Here is a 19,797-nt window from a genome sequence, read left to right as displayed (position 1 = left end):
CCTCCCCCTAGCCCTCCAAAGGGGCCTGGATTGGCTGCCCTTATCTCTAACCGCTCCTTCCACTTACAAAGCTACCAGAAACAGATCTGACCACGTCACACGTCCCTCCCTGCCTAAGGTACAGAGAATAGACTCTTGTCAGGACAGACAAGACCCTAAATGTCTAGGCCCTAAACTACCTTTCTCTTTTCACTTGCCACTGCCTGCTACTCACTAGGATCCAGCTGTGGGGATGGAGTCTACTCCAATGCACCCAACTCCTCAGGCCTATCTACTGTTCAAGAACTAAGGAAACTGCTATCATGCCATCTTGTCTGCGGTATCTTCCTTCAATTTCCAGGATCAAAGCTAACTACTCCTAGCTCCTGATCCTATCAACGACACCAGACAATGCAACCCATTTCCATCTTCTCCTGCCAGTCAGTGAGGGATGCGGCAATGGCTATGTCAACAGTCAGTCCTCTGTGAAGAGGACGGTGTCTGTACTCACATCTTGGGGCACCTGGATGAAGGCGAAGGCATACTCTGTGGCTTGAGCTGGCAACACGCGAGTGCTGAAGGCAGGTGGTAGGGCACCCAGGCGGGTGGATGGCAGGATCTCTCTCTAGAGAGGAAGCACCAAGACAATATCACACTTAGAAATGATGTCCCGTTGCTTCAAGTATAACCCTCTGTCTCTGTATCAGGCTGCTGGACAATTTTACTCTGAGTCTCTCTAGTTTACTCCTTGACTCAGTTCCACTTTGCTAGTCTCAGAGGCTTCTCTAGTTCGTGAAACCAACTGCTTGTGGGCCCTACATTGGCATACTCGGAGGCCCCCACTACTTAAGACAGTCATGTAGATACCTGGGCTTGTCTCATCATTCCTCCTCCCCTCTAGTGCCCTTCTCTCTGCCACATGGGCTCCATTCTAGTACTCTGTAGGGCAGCGTGCTCACATCAAGAAGGATCTTGGCAGTTTGGGCATGCTTATGGTCTGGCCCCGGTAGGAGAGTCACTCAGCCTGGCAATACCTCTTTACTGTATGCTCCCAAGTAACAGATGAGGGCATGGTCCTAGCTCTGGACTTTCTGCTAGCAGATTCTCATATCTATCCCTGAGCAGTGAAAGGACAGTAGAAAGCCACTGCCACACCTCGGAGCATCAAGTCCCTCAAGATCTGTCAGTGTTTGCAGGCCTCTGGCCATACTTAGCTGTGCTTTCTAGTTGTTTAAGGGGCCTGGCCTGTTTTACGAAGAGTAGAGGTGACCCGTGTATGTGTCTCATCAGAAAGCTTTTGAGAGATGGACTTGACCAAGGGAGCTACTGTGCCTGATAGTCCCTACCGTGCCTGCTTTCCACCCTGGTCCCCAGCACTCACATTGCCATAGTCGATGTAGAAGACATGCACTTTGGCAGGGGACTCCACTTTTTCTACCCGGGCGCGGTACCTGCAAAGGCATCAAGGTCAGAGCTCGTAAGATGGCGCCATGAACTTGATCTCCCTGGGGACCCAGCATTTCCTGCCCAGGGTCTCTGCAGAGGACAGTTTTCAGACCAGGGAAGCCCAGCCTCAGGGAGCTGTGGACAGCCTCTATAGGAGCTGGAGAGGAGCTGGGAGCACAGGAGGAAGGAGGGGAGCATGTGGAGCAGTTAATATGTCCTTGGGGCATAAAGCAACAAGAGTAATGAGTAGACTGATGTCTGCTGTCTAAACCCAGCACACTAAACAGCAGTTGTAATTAGCCAGCAGATCTGTCTGGGAGGCCTTACAGGGAACACATCCAAGTCACTCTGTCACCCTGGGAAGGCCATGGGCTCTACCCTTGGTACATGGGTACATGAGTGACCTTCCAGCCTAGAAGCACAACTGCTTGTATCCCAGACAGCAGAGGTGGAGGGCGGGCGGGCTGGTCTGTGCTCACTGTGAACACACCTCCAACTGACTTCTGACATCATTCTTCCTGTGAGGGTTGGAAGGTATCAGCTGCCAGCATTACTATACTGGTGTCCTCAGGGGAGAGGGAGTGACACTGCTTTATCCTCCCACCTCTGGAGGCTGGTTAGATGACAGCTCCGACCCCCAACTGAGGAGAGGTACCTTGAAGATCTGGCAGAGGCTGTTACCAACAACCTCACAGAAAGTGGATGCTTATGTGAACGCCTGCCATTTATAGGCCTGTGCCCCAGGATATTTCTCCATCTTACAGAAGCCCCGTTGCCCTGCTGGTCCAAGTGGCTCACCATTCTCCATCTACAAATTTGGCAATGCAGAACTCTCCCCGGCGTGGGGCGTAGGCACCCTCAACAGGAGGGTGGCTGGAGATGTCACTGCGCATGTTCTCCATCAGTTTTTCCAGCTGGGTGCCTGCAGGAACAAGAGGACAGTAGGACTTGGGAGCCTCGCTCCTGGTGAACCCTGGGAATGAGCACTGGCTACCTCTGTCCATGCAATGGAGTCCTCTGTGGCTCTCACTTTAGAGGCTTCATGACAGCCATATTCAAAAGCAAACTTGGTGGTTGCTAATCCCAGGGGTCTTGCATGCACTGTACTGGCCATGTTCTAATGTGCTGGCCACGGCTAAAGGAGCCCTGGGGAACTGCGTGGGCCTTTCTCTTTCAAGTACTAGGGATGGAACACAGGGCCTGTGCATGCTAGGGAACAGCCCTACTACTGAGCTACATTTCTTGTGGCTGGGTCTTGACTGAGTAAGGCAAAAGAGCTTCTAGAATAAGCGCTGGGACTAAGGACCCCATGATTAGTAGGGAGCCACTCTGGGAGCCCAATGACTCCTGGGGGCAAAAGGATGGATCACTTACAACCACAGACAGGAAAGGACCTTAGAGTCAGAGCCTGGGAAGATGGTGGGTAATTCTCTGAGTGGCGCTCAGAGGCTCTGCCTACTCACAGGCACTCTGACCCCTGTCACCCTGTGAAATTCATATGGAACAGTACTTCCAATGCGCCCAGGCTCCGTTCCCCTCCTCTACCCCTTCTCAGCAGGGAGCAGTGCACCACTTTCCGGCCTGATCTCCCTGGCTGATGGTTGCAGCCTGTGTTGCTTACCTACGGCTACACGACCAGCTTTGGCAGTACCTGGTCTCATTTTCCTTCTCTGGCTCCCTCCTGCAGTGCCTCCCCCAGCCCAACTTGGCTGGGCATCAGCTCCCTGTGGCCTGTCCTTTTCTGGCCCAGATGCTGCTAGTTCAGCCTCACAGCTCTTTGCTCTCCTCTGCCTCATAGGTGAGAACAGGGCTGGTGATATGTAGTCTAAGTGTGGCATTCCTCTTTCCCTTCAGGGCTGAGGCCACACTGTAACAGGTGCAGAATACATGTTTATTATGGTTAAACTTGCCACCATCCACTGTATAAGTTCCCTGTCTGTGTTTATGTTTCTGCCATTACTCTGTGAGTTCCTTCAGGGCACAGACCATAGCTAACTTGATTGTTTACTTGCACAGGCCTGGTGGGATCCCTAGTGCATCCAGGGTGCTTAATAATTCAACCATCCTGAAATGATCTCTGCAGATGCAACACATGTTGTCTTCCTGGGCTGCTGTGCACCCACAGTCCTGGCACTCATTCAATTGAGCGGTGAGGCCTCTGGGCTCCTCCAGAGTGCTCCTTGCCCACAGATACCCAAGCTCCAGGCACTGGGAAGCAGCCTTTACACTGACAGGTGCTCCTGAATTTGGTCTCCTTTTAGTTTATTGGATTTTCAGGTTCCCAGGCAACAGCAAGAAACAGACTCATGCCTCCTGCCAGCAGCCACAGCCTCCTGGAGGTCCTTACAGAGGGTCTGATTGGTCACTTGCATTTAATGTTTTTATGAGATCCCTTGTGAATATGGGCTTTAATAGAAAGGGGGCACTGTGAGAGGATGTGCCTTGAAGAATCCCAAAGGTTCAGAGAAGGAGGTTATAGACCCTGGGCTTATTTTCAGGGATTGAACAGAGCCACCTGAGAGTTGAGCATCCTCCCTGGTATTTACTCCTTCCAGAAGCCAGTGACAGCATTCTAGGAATGCTAGCTTTCTCTGGGCCTTTTTCTTTCCTATCTCTGTCCTGGACACCACTCTCTCTGAGTATCTTGGCTTTCTAGAGCAGCCAGAGATAGCCTGACAGGGTTCTCTGAAGAGGGAGTCAAGCAGGAAACTTGTATCCTTAAGCTCTGCCTCTGAACGCAGTGAGGCCAGTTACATTACGGAGGTCCTTCCTAGGAGGGGCCTGTGGGTGGCTCTTGTCCCTGGGCAGAGACTGCTTAGAGTTCCTCCCTCAGGCTCTCCAATGGCCATTTTAGCTCTTCCTCTGCTCATTCATAGACCTAATTTCTACTTAGACTCCTTTCCCATCAGGCAACCCAGTCCTGAAAGCTGGCTGCCCTCAGGAGAAGTGAATCCCCAAGGCTTTATCAACCTTCCCCCTCCTTCCTCCACCTTTTCTCTAGCACAGCCAGCACAGGATGAGGAAGAGAGTCTTCCTTGGTGAAATGACAGCACCACAAAAGCAGCTGCTGGAGAAATATCATTAGAGGGGAAGTAGTTGAGACAGGCTGTTGGCAACTTGGAGTAGGTTTGTGGGTAGGACTGAGGAACCCAGGCAAAAACCGTACCCTGCCATTCCTGGGGCTGCCCATATCTGCACACCAGGATTTGGCTTCTTGGACCCAAAGGTAGCTGTAAGAGCATGTTTTTTTCCTCCCAACAAAACTGCTCCTTGCCCAGAGCAGAATTTAGAGAAGGGAGGTCGGGGAAATAAGAATGGTGGACGTGGCTGCCGCTAAAATGGTCTCTACTGAGGTGTCTGCATTGGGGGTGGTGGACTGAGGACAGGAGAAAGGAGAGGGTCCCTCACAAAGACTCCCAGGGGATAGCTTCCCCTAGAGCCTGCTTGTTGCCATGGAAACTGGCCACTACAATTCTATACTAACTAACCTCTGTAGGTGAAAACCCCTCAAAGAGAGGACAAGCTTACACCCTGTGGTCCTCTGTAAGAAGAGGGCTCCCTGACCACATCAGACAATCTGCTCCATGATTCCTGACACATCAGGCAACAAATCCTCATGCCCAGCCCTGACAGGGGTGTCTGGGAGGAAAAGCATTACCTAAGAGTCTCAGAGAACCACCCAGATGAATCTATAATGCCACCTGTCCTCAGAGGACCTGCTTGGCCTGCCACATGTCCACTCCAGGGCTCACTTGTGGGTTCCTGAAGTGACCCGTAGGCCCAGTGAGATGGGAGGTAGGGGCAGCAGCAGTTTTAAGTTCCTTCGGGGAACTCTGGGGCCCATCCCCAACCTGGATCTGTGAGGCAGCAGCTCACAGGCACTCACCAGTCTCCACATCTTGCACATAGAAATGCAGGTCATCTGTGATCTCGGTCACAAACACTGGCTTGTAGCTGGCCGAGCGCTCCTTCTCTTCCAGTACAGGCATTACCTCCTCCACAGGCTGCTCCTCATAGTGGGCCCAGACCTGGGGTGTGGGAGTGAAGAAAAGGTAGCTGAGAAGGACATCAATGAGGATACCAACCAGGGGCTTGGGATAGATAGATAAGTCTGGGGTCACTGCAGGGCTGATTCTGAGCAGGAAAGGTTTAGAGGGTCATGATTCTGACAGATACCAAACTGGAAGCTTATTTAAAAACAGACTTATTAAATTAGAATCAAACTGAGTTCCAGGTGATCCACAAGAGTAGAGTGCAAAGATCCCATCAGTGAGCTACCTGGGCTGGGCTACCTACGTACTCCCTATATAGTTTCAAATCTCCCTTCCCACAGTGCTCTGCAAGGTCACTCTGCAGGTCACTCCTATGACCATCCTGTCCCTGAGACGCTCTAAGCTGCAGCTGGGAAAGGGGGACTCGACTCTGTTGCAGAACTGTTTCTCCTGTGCTCTGGACTCCTCACCTCCAGCAGGTTGCTCTGACCTCAGCTCAGAGGCTGGGCCACCCCTCTCCACCTTCCCTCTCTTCCTTTCCCAAGCCCTGTGCCAGAGCTGCAGCAGCTCAGAAGCTGATTCAACGTGACAGCGTGTCAAGTCCAATCCTGCGGCCAGGAGATTAGCCAAGTAGTGAGGCCTGTCAAAGCAGGGAGGGAGGTGGCTTTCCAGCTGAGCAGCAGGAAGTAGATAGGAAGTCAGGAGACAGGGCCACACATGGCATCATGAAGACATGTACAGAGGAAGAGGAAGATATCAGACAGAAACCTGAGTGCTCACTAGTGCCGTGAACCTTCTAAACATTCTCAAGTATCGATTTAGTTGAGCCTCACAACAACCTTTTGAATGAGTATAGCACTACTCCTTTTTTGCAAATGGGGAAACTGAGGCACACCGGTATGCAGTAGGCCCTTGGTGATGGTTGGGTGTCTGGGGGCAACAAGCAGCACAGGGCTCTGGGAAAAGCTTAGAAGGTGTGCACCTTTGCCCTTTATCTTGTGTTTGACTTTAACAAGTGAGCTCTGGGTCTACTTCCTTTGATTAGAACATTTATGGTCACTGACATCCTCAGCTAACGAACGGATTCTTGGGGGGCCCCTGGAAGGAGCTGAAGGGCAGGCATGCTGCAATTATGGAACCCCCTTGGGTCACCCCAAGTGTACACTTTTGCCGTTCATCAGAAGTGTGTGCCTTTCTATCAAAAGGAGAGGCAAGAGTTCAGGGGATATCGAAGGGAATGATGAAGACCCATCTAGGCCATCATGCCACACAGAGAAGTGCCTTCCACAATGGCATGGGTAGGGGTAGGGCTTACTCTGGCTGGGTTCCAGCTATTAACATCTGTCTCCACCACTGCTCTCATTCCATCACCCAGGGACTCAGGACATACATCAGGCCCAGCCCTGGTTGGCCAGGAGAAGCAGGCAGGGAGTGTTAATGTGGAGCTCTGCCTTCCTAGTCAAGTTCCCTATGACAGGATAGTCAAGAGTGCTTTCAAAGAAGGCCTTCCGCTCTCTCTTTAGGCTCCTCTGGCTGGAAGGGGTCAACTTAGCCAGTCACTCTCATCGACTGGGCTCCCAGGCCCTCAGAGCCCTTGGAACTCCACAGATCAATAGGACTCACACAGCCTATAAAATAAGCCTGTCATCACCGCCTTAAATGGGCTGAGCTGCCGCCAGCAACCTTTCTGACCCAACAGTCTTCCCCTTCCTGCCAGCACCCATGCTTCTTACCCTCAATCTCTCAGCACCCTGCTGTGGTGAGGACTTGGGCTGTCTGCAGGGGCCCTTTCCTTCCTCCCTACACTGCCTACTCCTCCGGCTGCCTCCTTTCCTGGCTTGCAGCTCGGTGAAGAGATGAGGCCTCTGTGCTGGAGAGGATCTGAGAGTCACTCAGAGACCAACCCTCCCCCACCTACTTCCTGGGCTGTGGCTGTTGGGGAGGGCTCTCCTCAGCTGCGTTGATGAATCTGGAGCTGACTGACAGGGTGAGAGCAGAAACTGCTAATGAGTCCTCAAGTGAAAGAGCCCCAGGCGACAGCACCGGGCTCCCTCCCCAGGGGAGAGGGGGCGGAGCTTTGTTGGTTGAAGGCTCAGGTGGGCGCCTGCTGAGGTCACAGTGATGCAAATGAAAGCCTGACAGATCCCTCCCCCTCCAACCTTAGGTCTGTTAGCTCACCTGGCAGCTGGGAATATATACTGCCACCAGGGCTGAGAAGACAATAAAAACAAGGTGCCTACCTATGGAGTGGCAGGTACACGGGCTGCCAAGCATCCAGGGGTAGAAGAGGAGAGCTGCTCCTCAGGAAACGCACCTTGATTCTAAGTGAGAATTCAACTCTTTGGATGTCGCTCTTTGGGCAGTGGAGCCACAGTGGTTCCTTGTTTTTCTTGGGGGAGAAAGAGCAGCTCAGCTATTCCTTGGGACTTGGTAGCCAGTGGTCCTAGGCAAGCTGGTAAATGTATCTTTTTGGCTTGATAGAACCGGTCTGCTGGGATGGGTGTGGTCCTCATCCTCAGAACACACCTCTATTGGCTGATAATGCTCTTGTACAGAGCAATCTCATAAGGAAAGACAAACACACTGGCAAGGCCCCTTGCTAGACAGGTGCTGCTTGCCCACAGCCTCGAGGGCCCATCCTGCTATGTTCTGTTTGAGGGAATCTTTGGGGTGGATGCTACTCTTCCTGGACCCATGAGAGTTGACTAGGAAAATTCAAAGGCCTTTTCTAGAAGGAGCAGTAACTGTGTACAGAGACACTCCTGGGCTCTTGGCAGAGCCTTGTGGCCAAGGAGATCTTGGCTTACAGCAGGGCCCAGGCACATGAGAGCCTGGTGGTTAGCCTCCCAATCTCGGGCCACTTGTGAGTGCATTCCTGTGGAGATGTCTTCCTGGCAGTTAGGGTTTATGGCCAGGCTAAAGAACAGAGTCTCTTCTGTTGCAAAGCTAGGGTCATGGTGGATCTGTCTTGGGGCAAGGCGCTGCTGTGACCCTTCACAGCTCCTGCTACAGACCGTGACCCTTCCCCTCCTCTGTTCCTGCTGCAGGCTGTTCTGCCAAGCAACAAGTTTCTGATTCCTTCAGGTTCCTTCTATATCTGGAACTTATTAGGGTCCCCTGTTGCTGCAGCTGTCACCAGGGAAGGACCCTATTATGCTGGGCACAGGCATAAGTCAGAATGGGTTAGGAGCAGAGGCTGGCTCTCCTCTGGGTTTCTGGCCCTCTATTCCTTCCGCCCCACCTTCCCCTCACTTTTTCCATGGAGCCCCAGACCTTCCTCCTGACAGGAAAAAGAAATGTGTCCAGGGCATCCATTGGCTGTCTAAACCCAATGTAATATCCCTACTCACTAGGCTCCAAGGGTGTGGCTGGGATGGAGCCATGGTGGCAGAGGCCTTCAAACACACAGCAGGGAGGCCAAGTTCAATAAAAACTAATCAATGGTCAATCCGGCCAAGTTCAAGGCCCTGCTGTGATGAGAAAAGGGGAGGGGGAGAGAGAAAGGAGGGAGAGACAGAGACAGAGAGAATATTTATCTATATGTGGTTATCTGCCACCTGTGAGTCCCTCCTTGTTCTTGCCCAGAGCTACTAAGTACTGAGGAAAGGGAGGGTGTTTGTTATAGGACACAGGGTGGAATTAAATAAACCCGGCAGGGAGGCAGCTAAGTTCTGTAGCCAGGCTCCTGAGGAAGCAGCTTCTAGGCCTCAGCACCATCAGGTTCGTCCAGATAGACGCACTCTCCAATACATGCTCGCACAGGTCACTGTCCAAACGGCTCTTCACAAACCTGGTCTCCTGGTTCAGCCCATATGTATGTCTAAACATTTATACATTGTGAAGGAACCACAATCCGTTATTTCTCAGCAGTGAAGCAGCCTTCAGGAGGTCACAAGTGGGAAATGCCGAGTACACCTGAGACACTCAGGTTACTGTCCCCCAGCTGGCTTCCAAACACCCTCATCAACTGCCAACCCACAGTCCCTAAAAGAGGGACTTGTGGGGAAGGTGGCCCAGGATAGAGGGTTGGGTACTGCATTTTAATTGGACTGGAATAAAATGTGCAGCTCATGTTAAGTAATTAATCACTGGTAATTACTTAGCATCATCAAGTGGCAGCAACAGAATGACAACTTGAATTCTTTCAGACAAGTCCACTGTGCAGCAAATAAAGATGCCTCGTGTTGCACCTGGCAAGGAACCTCGTCAACCCCTCAGGGCAGATACCACTCGGGTCCTTACCCAAGCCCACTGAGTGGACAGAGCTGAGGAGGGAGCGTCTAGACTCCAGTGAATTTTCATGTGTGGAGCTGTGCCCTAGGCAGAGATGACTTTAGCTCACACCCTTGGTCCTCAATGCTGCCACACTGGCCCTTTAGTCCCTTCCTAGAGACAGATGCCACAAGGGTGGCAGGCCTAGACTTAGATTCTCCTTCCCTGTGGAAGCCAAGGCTGCCTGCTTCTCCCGCTACCCTCAGGTGACAGGGTTTAAAGTTAGCAGGAACTGGAGCAAGGAAGAAGGGAACTTCCTCTGATGCCCTAAGGCAGCTAGCATCCCTAGATCGCAGCCAATCTCTGGTGCCCAGCCTCGGTGTTTGAGCCACATCCTTTTGGAGTCTGTCCACCCGTGTTTTCCTGCCACCAAAGTATGTGACACCTTTCCCAATTCCCAGAGGATGACTAAGACAGGGACCCCTAGGTCCAGTACTGAAAGAGACTCTGAGCCAGGAAGTGGCTGCTTTGGCCTGAGGAATACGGTATGTTTAGGGGCACAGAGCCCCCAAACTCCTATTGGCAGGTTATCTTGGCTTTGGGAAGCAAATCTCAAGCCAGATGGCTGCCCTATGGGGAAGGACATATTTATTCTCGGAACAATTTATGGTGTAGCATGGCTGTCCCACGGAACCCTCTTCAAGCATAGGAGCTCTGACAGATTGGTGGCCGACTGATTTATCCTACTATGAGGCAGGCTATAAGTCAATGGAGACAGGCTAGTGTGGGAAGGGGCCAGCCCAGCTCCTACCCCAAAGCCACAGAGTTCTTTAATAGTCAATTTGTTTCCAAAAGCTTCTTTGGATCCACCTCCCTTGTCTCTTCAATGTAGTATCAGACACTGGTTATAAATCTGCTGTTCTAAGGACTCCATGCATCTTGTTGGGCTGCTGCCCTGAAGGGCAGTAGTAAGGAAACTCAGTGTTGGGCTGACCAGAGCTTGGTGGACACTGTCTGAGAAGGGCAGGCTGACCCTCAGGCCCTTCACCAGTGGTGTCCTTGACACTTCTTCCACTGCTCCAATGCTATCATCTAGATGTTCTAGCTGTAGGCCTGGAACACCACTGGGAAGCTTCCAGACTGACAATCTTGGCCCACTGAAGGGCTGCGTCTGGCTTTTTGATCAAAGGCACCTGAGCCAGCACCTTATCCTTTGCCCTTCGGTGTGTGGGAAGGAGTAGGTAAGAAAAAAGCACATGCTGGGGGCTGACTGGCACAGTCTGCACTTGGTACCTTCTCTTTCCTCTGCTTGGCAGCTTCCTCAGCAGACAGGAGAGGCTTATAGTAGGCGCTGCGCTCAGCAGTGAAGTGGACCTTGGAGAGCGCGTGCTCCACCAGCAAGACAGACAGGTTAGCCCCATCCATGTGTAGCCAGCCAATGAAGTTGCCAGCCTTATCCATGCTCTCTACCTCCACCTCCACCTGGAAACAAAAGACAGGGTATGTGTCAGCTCATGGGCAGCTCTGCAAACTCGAGGCTTGAGAATGGCACCAAGGTCACTTCCATTTTCATTCTATGTAGCAGAAGCAGCTAGACCCAGAGAAGGCCTGAGTGATTGTATTGTTGACATAAGTGCAGCCATGTCAAGGACCCCAATGCCAATGCCCCATGGAAGTAGCAAAACCTTCCCCAAGCGAGGCTCGGGGAGAGTGCAAACCCTTCTTACATCAGTGTGAACGCTGACTGACGGTGTGCAGAAACTCTAGACCGTAGCTTTCTCCCCACCCATGCTTACAGCTTGAAGACAGCTCCCACGGAGATGAGCTAAACCTGTTTCCTTGTTTAGCTGTATGTAAAAATCCTGTCTTCCTGTTTATCTCAGTGCAATAACCCTGCATCGTGGTTCAAGTGTATAGAATTAAACATACTGTACTTAAGCTTCTCCATCAGAGTGCCCAGGCCGCCCGATCCCAGGTTTTCTGTGTTGTGTGTCTGTCTGTTCTTTATGTCCTCACTGACCCACTTAGGTCAATCCCTGCAGCTGTGCAGAGCGCAGCACTCGAGACTCATCATTCTGCGTTCTCTCCCACCCTTCCTTTTGGCAGAGAGCTGCTGGGGTGCACTTGACTCACTTTGGCTGAAGGAGGCCCTCTGCTTAGCTGTGCATATGTGTGTACAGGAGTGAGGGGAGAAGCAGGCTGAATGTGGTGCACCCTACCCTTCCTCATCCACCCCAGCTTTTGTGGGGAAGGCAGGCAGGCTCAGGAACAAGATAATCCCCGGGGAGAGGGAGACTGAATTCTTCCAGGAAGAACTGAAAGGATTAATGTTTAATGGAGGCAATTAAGGAGGCTTCCAGAAAGCCAGGGGAAGAGAGGAGAGGACAGGTAAGGCACGAGGGTGTAGGTGGAGCTGCATTAGCACAGGGGCAGTTTAGGGGAGAAAAGCAGACAGGTGGGGTCATGAGCACAAGCCCAGATACTGGGTTAGAGTCTGAGGGATCTTAGACATTCTCCATGGAAGGCTCTGTCCCTAGGAACAGACTCAGTTCCTTCAAGAGGGTGGTCCAGGGTTGTATCTCTTGGGGAGGTTGACCTTAGAAAAGCAAAAGCCTATGATAAGTTTCTTCCTTGAGTCTCTCTAGACCTTCGTTCTTCCTCAGCTAAAGGGGCCTATAAAAGCCCTTGCTGCTAAATGTAAAAACTTGTATTAATTTAAATGGCTTCAAGCTCGATTAAGCAATAAAACGAATGTCTAAATACCTGGGAACTCTCAAAGCCTGAACTGGCGCCAGTGGCAGTGGGCTTGAAGGAATAAGAGTGGGCAGTTGGGAAATGCCCCGTGATGTTACTCCCTAGACAGAGGTGCCTGGGTTGGGGAGGGACAGAGACAAGATAATGGGGATAATATGTCAAAGGGGCAGGACCAGGAGGCAAGGCCCTGACTGCACCCTAGTGTACACACTATTTTGTTCCTTAGGCCCATTCCTAATCCTCTGAAGAGAAATGGCAGTTTAGATTGGAGCGTGACACAGGGGATATGCAGAACCCACTAACTGAGGAAAAGAATGCTAGGCAGATTCCAGCTGGCTTTCTGGTTGAGTTTGCAGGGATGCTGAGAGGGAATGACTTGGAGCTAGACGCGCAGAACCAGTAACACACAGTGGCCTGACTTATCTTTTTACACTGCCTCCAGCAGGCCAAGCTCACCCCCTCCCTGGACTCCAATAGCTTGTCTCAGGAGCAGTCCCTCTTTGTGCTGAGGTAATAATGCTGGCCCTTCCAGCATCCAGACTTAGGACCTATAGCTCTTCTGCAGAGCTACATGTAGTGGGAAGGACCAGCAGTTAGTGCCTGGTAGGTGCTGAGACAGGTCTCTCCTTGCTCTGAGTCTAGCAGTTGGCTTGAGAAGAACAGTTGGTACTTAAGAGTTTGACGCTCTGATCCACCCTGCAAAAGCCCAGGGCACTGCAAGCTTGAGTGTCTTTCAGGGAAAGGACTGAGTGAGTTGAAGAGGTCATCAGACCTGCACTTACAAGATAAAACTGTGATGGTCATGATGTCACTGTAAAGACCACCTTTCCTTTGTCTAAATTTGCTAAGTTTTACCAAACAGGCGAAGGCCAAAAAGCAGTAGGTCTCAGAGGAACTCGGGGGCGGCAGTGGGAAGAACAGACAGGCTGGTTGCCTTGTAGTTGGAAGCTCAGGGGACATGTGCTGAGCCAAAAGCAAATGGGGCTGGTTCAGTTCCCAGCCAACATGGAGTCCAGCCCATACCAGTCCCCCCCTCCCTGACCCGTCGTGTTCCACACTCTCAGCAGCCAAGTGTTCTCCCATTCCTGACAAATAAACAAGTAAAATAGAGGAGGACTCCCCTGTATGGCCACCCAGCACCCCTCCAGGCTTGGCAGCCCCCAGGCAGCTTGCAGTAGGCCAGTGTGGTTTTCTGCAGCGGCTTGGGCTGTTGGCACTGATGTAAGAAGCACAGAAATGGGTTGCTCAGGCAACCAGGCAGGAACAATCTCTCTCATCCTACACAGTGCCATGCTCAGACCTCACTACACATGGCAAACCCTAACCTGACATCAGGTTTTCTGAAGCCAGGATCCAGATGCTTTCTCCAGGGCTTGCCAGGGAGAACCGGCAACTAGTGGATATACCTGGGGCCAATCCACCAAGGAGCAGTGGATTCTCCCTGGCAAGCAAGCCTAGACCTCACATGTATCCAGCTTCCTTCTGACTGCAATCGATGTGCTAACTTGGGCTTGACAAGTCCCTAGGCCCAGCCAGCAGCAGAGGAAAGAAATCTCTGGCCTTGGGCAGTGTGCTGCCACCGGTTCTATCTGGGGTTGCAGAGGGAGGTAAAGCTGTCGCCAGTGGGGCTCAGCCTCCTCTTTCATTACAGCTGCCAGTGACAATGACATAGTAATTCCTCAGTCAAAAGCTCCCGGGGGTGGGGGTGTGGGGGTGTGTGGTGTGGTGTGTGTGGCCCGGATACTGTTTCTGCAGGCTCCTGAGTTACTTGGCTCCTGGTCTTTGTAGTCAAGTCCCATGTTATAGGTCCACCTTCCTAGACACACTTTGGCCTGGATAGGTGGTGGAAGTCTGTGACACTTTTTTGGCATAGAGAATTATGGGCCTCGTGAGCACAGGTTAAGCAGGAGCCTAACAGTAGAGTGTATGTACAACCTCCTCCACTTCTCTGTTTTGACCGACTGCCAGGGATCTGTGGTTTAACTGTGACAGGATCTGCACCTATACAAATTCTAGTTTTTGGTTTAGCTCCAGGATTCCAACTTCTGGGATTTCCTCCCCATTTCCCCCAAGAAAGCCAAGGATGGCTGTGTTTATTTATAGTTCAAGCTACTTAGAATATTTAGAAGGCTGAAGCAGGAAGATCACTTGAGCCCACCAGGAGTTTAAGGTTTAACATAGGCAGCACAGGCAGCTGTGAAAAACAGACATGTTCACAGTGAGAATGAGGAGGAGAAAGAGAAAATAGACTAGATAAAGACCTTGAACTCCTGATCCTTTTGCTTCTATCTCCCTAGTGCTGGGATTACAGGAGTGTGGCACTATGCCTGGTTTTATTTGTTCTTTTTATAGTGCTGGGAATCAACCCAGGGCTACGTGCATGCTAGGCTATTGCTCTACTACTGAGGTATAGACTCCACCTGCACAGTCCGTTCTTATTACCCAGGATAGTGTTCTAAACTGACCATGAACACTAAATTAGAAAACACTGAACTGCTGGGCCTGGTGGTGCAAGCTTTGCATTTGTACTCAGGAAGCAGGGGCAGGTGAGGATCTCTGTGAGTTTGAGGTCAGCCTAGTCTACAGAGCAAGCTTCAGGACAGTCAAGGCTACACAGAGAAACCTGACTTAAAAACAAAACAGGGATTGGAGAGATGGCTCAGAGGTTAAAGCACTGTCTGTTCTTCTAGAGGTCCTGAGTTCAATTCTCAGCAACCATATGATAGCTCTTACCCATCTATTATAGGATCTGTTGCCCTCTTCTGGTGTGCAGGTGTACATGCATAGAGTACTCATATACATAAAATAAATAGATCTTTAAAAGAAAGGAAAACAAAACAAAAACAAACAAACAAAAAACCCAAAAAACTGAACCATTACTCTAGAGCAAATAAAAGGTTTAGGAACCTGGTAGCCTATTATTACCTGTTTGTCAAAAGATTAATATGTAACCTTGTTCTAAATGTGTTTCTGTTTAAATTTCTTATTTACTATGTATCATTGACTCATTTACACTGAGTTCTCAGACAATAGCACATAAGAGATCATGCTTGAATGACTGTTATGTAATATGTATGTTTTCTTTAAGGTATATACCAGCAGTACTCTTGCTTGGGACCATTTTTCTATGAGAAAAATCACTAAGAGAAAGACACTAAATAGATCACAAAGAGAATAATGTTATACTTAAGAGCTAAAACGAGGAGGTGAAACTATCCAGGCGTACTACACTGCACCTTTAACCCTGGCAACTGGGAGGCAAAGAGATCTCTGAGTTCTAGGCTACCCTAGCCTACACAGAGAGTTCCAGGCCAGCTAGGGCTACATATTAAGACCCCAATCTAAAAATAAATAAGTAAATAAAAGTCTCAAAGCCCTAGGCATTGTGGTCTATGCCTGTGATCCTAGTACTGGGGAGGGGAAGTAGGTGTAGGAGGACAAGGAGTTCAAGGCCACCCTCAAGTCTGAGGCCAAGTCTGAGGCCAAGTCTGAGGCCACTGCCGGCTTAAGTAAATCCTATATCAAAAGGAAGCCGAAGTACTGCTTTGCTCCACCTGAGCTGGGACACGCCTGACAAGAAACACAGGCTTCTTCACACTCTACATGTTTACAAATGACTGAAACAGCACGGGGTTAGTGAGCATGTAAACTGGCAAACCCCAAACCTGCAAATGGTGAGGACTGACTACATATAGATCAATCCTTACAAGTTGCCTCAAATTACAGACAGTAGCTACTGGAGATTTATTCCTGTGAAATATACAAGAAACTTCTTCTTGCCCAACTGGCAATTGCAAACATTAACTGAGATCTTTACCCATGGAGTGCTGTGCAAACTGGAAAAAAAAAAAGCAATCTGATTCAGTCGCTTTAGCATCTTGGAGTGTTTCAGAAGTGATCTAGACGCAACAGTTTCTGTGGGAGGAGTCCTACAGTGAAGGTTACATCAAGGAATTGAGGTCTTAGGGGATCACCATGAATTGTCATCCTCTCAGAGAGGACATTTACACACACGGGTGGTAATGGTCTTGCAGGTACTTCAGAGTATGCACATGCTTACATAAAAGCAGACAGACAGTGGCTCTTGAGTCTCTTGTTGGGTATATGACAGAACGGAGACCTAAGGAAAATGATACTGGGGAAGGTGAAGACTTCCTGACAGACTCTAAGGGACAGGTGATGCCATCCTGAGGCAGTGGCTTGGGGTAGCTAGTTAAGGCAGGTGTGTCCCCCCCCCCCCCCCCCGGGGTTGAAAGACACTCCTGTTTGCTTTTCTTTTTCTGTCAGCACCTGTGACCTCTGCCCTTGATGGTGACAGAGTGACTCTGGATTTTGTAGTTGATGGACACCTGAGCTAGACCAGTCCCAGTGCACTGTGTTCTGCTTGGTTTCAGCACCACTTCTGGCATCACCTGCCAAAGGCCACCCTATGAATATGTGGGACTCAGCTTCTTCTGACTTTCAGGGGCCTGAATGCAGCAGAGAGGTTAAGAATGGGAAGTGTGGAGTTAGGTGGCCGTGCCAGATCCACTCACCTCCTGTTTGCACTGTGGTGAATTGCTTAACTTCTTTGTGCCTTAAAAAACAAAACAAAACAAAAAACTTTGCTAGAAACTTGGAGGAGTGGGTACCTACCCAGAGGGTTTGTTATTGTGATTAAATGAGTCCAATATAAATATGCTAAATGTAGAGTGTTGATATGTAAATGTTTCTTCGTATTTTCTCTGCTGCCTGATAGGAATACTTGTTTCATTTTCAAATGTCTTCATCCCACAGCTAGAATGTTAGTTACACCAGGGAATGAAGCTTTTTTTATACTCAAAAAATTTTCCAGAGCTTGAGAGCATTTACTGCTTGGGTTCAGGGATTAGAAATACATGGTTTTGGGAATCAGAAGGACTATGGTTCAACCCTTAGCATTAGTTGTGATTTGGGAGGGCAAGACAAACAACCTCTTCTAGACTCATTACAAGGAGAACAAGGAGAGGGAGATATGTACTAAGTGGGGTAACACAAAAATGTTTCTCCAATCAACTAATGCCAAGAGCTTATGGGCTGCTTCTACACGTCTGAGTTATGCGTAGAAGCTGTCCTCCTTGGTCAAGCATACACTGAGCTTTACATACTTGGGACCAATCCTGCTTAGTAAGCCCTGTCATTCTCTACCCTCCCTAAAAATGTTGGGTTTCTTGTACTGGAGGTCCTTATAAACAAGTGAAGGTTAGCCAAATGGGGTTGACAGGAAGTGTTCAGGCATGGTTCACTGTCCCCAATTCACCCAGACAGACAGATGCCTACCTGCTTAGTGTGTGTGTTATCCTCGCCATCAAGCTAAAGGGGTGGGAGATGAGAGTCAGCCATGCTCAGGGGGACAAAACATTAGGCACACTGGACCCGGTCTGTCTGTGGGCTAGGGGAGTCAGACGGGCCTTCTGCCTCACCGTGGGACACACCCTCCTGCTCCCAAGCACATTAATGTGCCACTAATGAAATTGTTCTGGCTTATTTACCAAATTAATAAAATGGCACAGGCTGTTAATCTGCATGTCTCCTAATTACTGGAGCTCCTGGTGCCCAGGCAACACGCACACCTCAGTGCCCACCCAGCTGTGCTGTGGGCTTTCTTTCTGCCTGAGGCTGGGTAAGGAAGGCAAGAAGAGGGGGGCGAGGGACGGAGAACTGGAAGCGACCACCAGTTCTCTGACTTGGAGCAGAGGGAGGATGGTGGTGGCCAGCAATTTGTGTCATTTCTACAGCTTCTCTTTCAGTGGCCTTTGTGCCCTCACTTCCAGAAATACATACTCAGTTTCGGTCTCTGCCTTCAAATTGTCCCCCTTTCCCCTTGTCTGGATTCTGTCCAGCTCCTTAACACAGGAACTACTTCAATCAGAGACAGGCAGTGGGGCTGAGTCATTCTCCTGCTCTAAGCGGGAACATACTCCTTGCTTGGGGTGCAATGCAGGCTAGAGAGCCACTTGGGGTTTGCCAAGGGTGTGGAGGAAGGGAGAGAAAGAAAAGCCAGGCAAGGTTGACCGTTTGCTAATGCCTTCTCTTAACTTTTGGACTTCCTAGCCATTCCACTTCCAGATTCTCTCCTCAAGTGAAGGAGGGGTGGAACTGAATGTGCGTGTGTGTGCGCGCATGTGCACACATGTATACTGGGGTGGGAGACATAAGACTTCTTAGGTATTAAACCACAAAGGGAGCTCTGAGCTCAGCCCTCTCTGGGGTTTGGGGCGTGTCCTAACATCTACTGCAGATGCTGATCTGAATGCCTCGTATCACTAAAGGGCAAAGGTATAGCTACTTCCTCCTCCTGAAGCTCTTTCAGGTCACAATACAGTGAGGACACGGGAAAGAAGAAGGTGTGCATGAGAGATTGCCTCTGCTGAGTTCCGGTAGCTAGGGTACCAAGGGCAAAAGGTAGATTAGGGAAGGACAGCAAGGGGAGTTCATGTTTCATACAATGAATTCAGGCAGCCAAAGGAGATAGTGCAGGTGAGATTTACTGGCTATGGGCATAGGACCACACACGTATATACCAACTTTGTGCCTGGAAGATGGAGAACAGCAGTATCTCCTCGAGGGTACTGGCATAGCCTATGCACAATGCCTAAGGCAGCACAGAAAATGACTAGAGCCTTCAGTCAGCCTGAGATCCAGGGGTTGGGAGCCTACAGAATTCCTGGAAGATAGCCTTGGGGTGCCCCAACCACAGCCCAAGGGCACCTGGAAAGGAAGACTGTGTACATGGTTGTGCACAGATGTGGGTTTGTTTCTCTAGGGGGTGGACCAGGAACCCTTGGGGCTAGCTCTAGGGAGATCATGTTGGGGGTTCCAACCACAGGCTTTAGGGGGCAGAAATCCCCATCATTCTCATATCGGTCATAGTCATGATTTCAACTCTAAGTCATCAGCGACGGCCAGGCTAAATGGCTCATATAACCAATGAGGAATAGAGAAATGCTTTGGTCTCCAACTGTCAAAGTAACTGTCTCCTATTGGCTGGTGCATCATACCTGATTTTGGGCTCAGTAAAGTGAGTTGACCCATTTCTAAGGCTCTCTTCGGTCTGGATTTTATGAGACTGTGGTAAAGGAACATACACAGAAGAAGGCGAGATGCATCAAAGAAAAGCAATGAGTTATGTGAGGAAGAAGGCAGGTAGGGAAACCTTGCTTGTCAGTCATGTCTCATAGGAGGTAAGCTGGAAGGGAAGGGTAAGAAGCAGAAAGAATGATTAACCGATATTGTGAGCTGGGGACACTGCAGCGTCTTCCTTTATGGCTTGGCTGGTTTGTTGCCATAGGTTCATGTGTGCAACCTTGGTCTGAAAGAAAGTGTGGCAGAACCCAAAGTATGGTAGTTTGAGAATTGGGGAATCTTTTTAAGTAGGCTAGAGAGCATAGTTGCA

General features: G+C 50.1%; 1 protein-coding gene across 3 annotated transcripts in view; it reads right to left on the bottom strand.

Moving 5' to 3' along the window:
- The window catches only part of Snd1 (staphylococcal nuclease and tudor domain containing 1), a 399,105-nt gene that overhangs the window by 3,191 nt on the left and 376,117 nt on the right, over positions 1-19,797 (bottom strand). For 2 of the 3 annotated variants that reach the window (NM_022694.2, XM_087659177.1), the window contains 5 exon segments: positions 491-604; positions 1,361-1,430; positions 2,224-2,347; positions 5,312-5,453; positions 10,923-11,111. In NM_022694.2, coding sequence (NP_073185.2) covers positions 491-604; positions 1,361-1,430; positions 2,224-2,347; positions 5,312-5,453; positions 10,923-11,111 — 639 coding nt within the window. 3 annotated transcript variants of the gene reach the window in all.

Source organism: Rattus norvegicus, chromosome 4 (assembly GCF_021556685.1).
Source record: "Rattus norvegicus strain SHRSP/BbbUtx chromosome 4, alternate assembly SHRSP_T2T, whole genome shotgun sequence".
In the NCBI taxonomy this organism is placed as follows: domain Eukaryota; kingdom Metazoa; phylum Chordata; class Mammalia; order Rodentia; family Muridae; genus Rattus; species Rattus norvegicus.
Note: the sequence above shows the minus strand (reverse complement) of the source record. Positions and strands in the feature narration are given on the sequence as shown.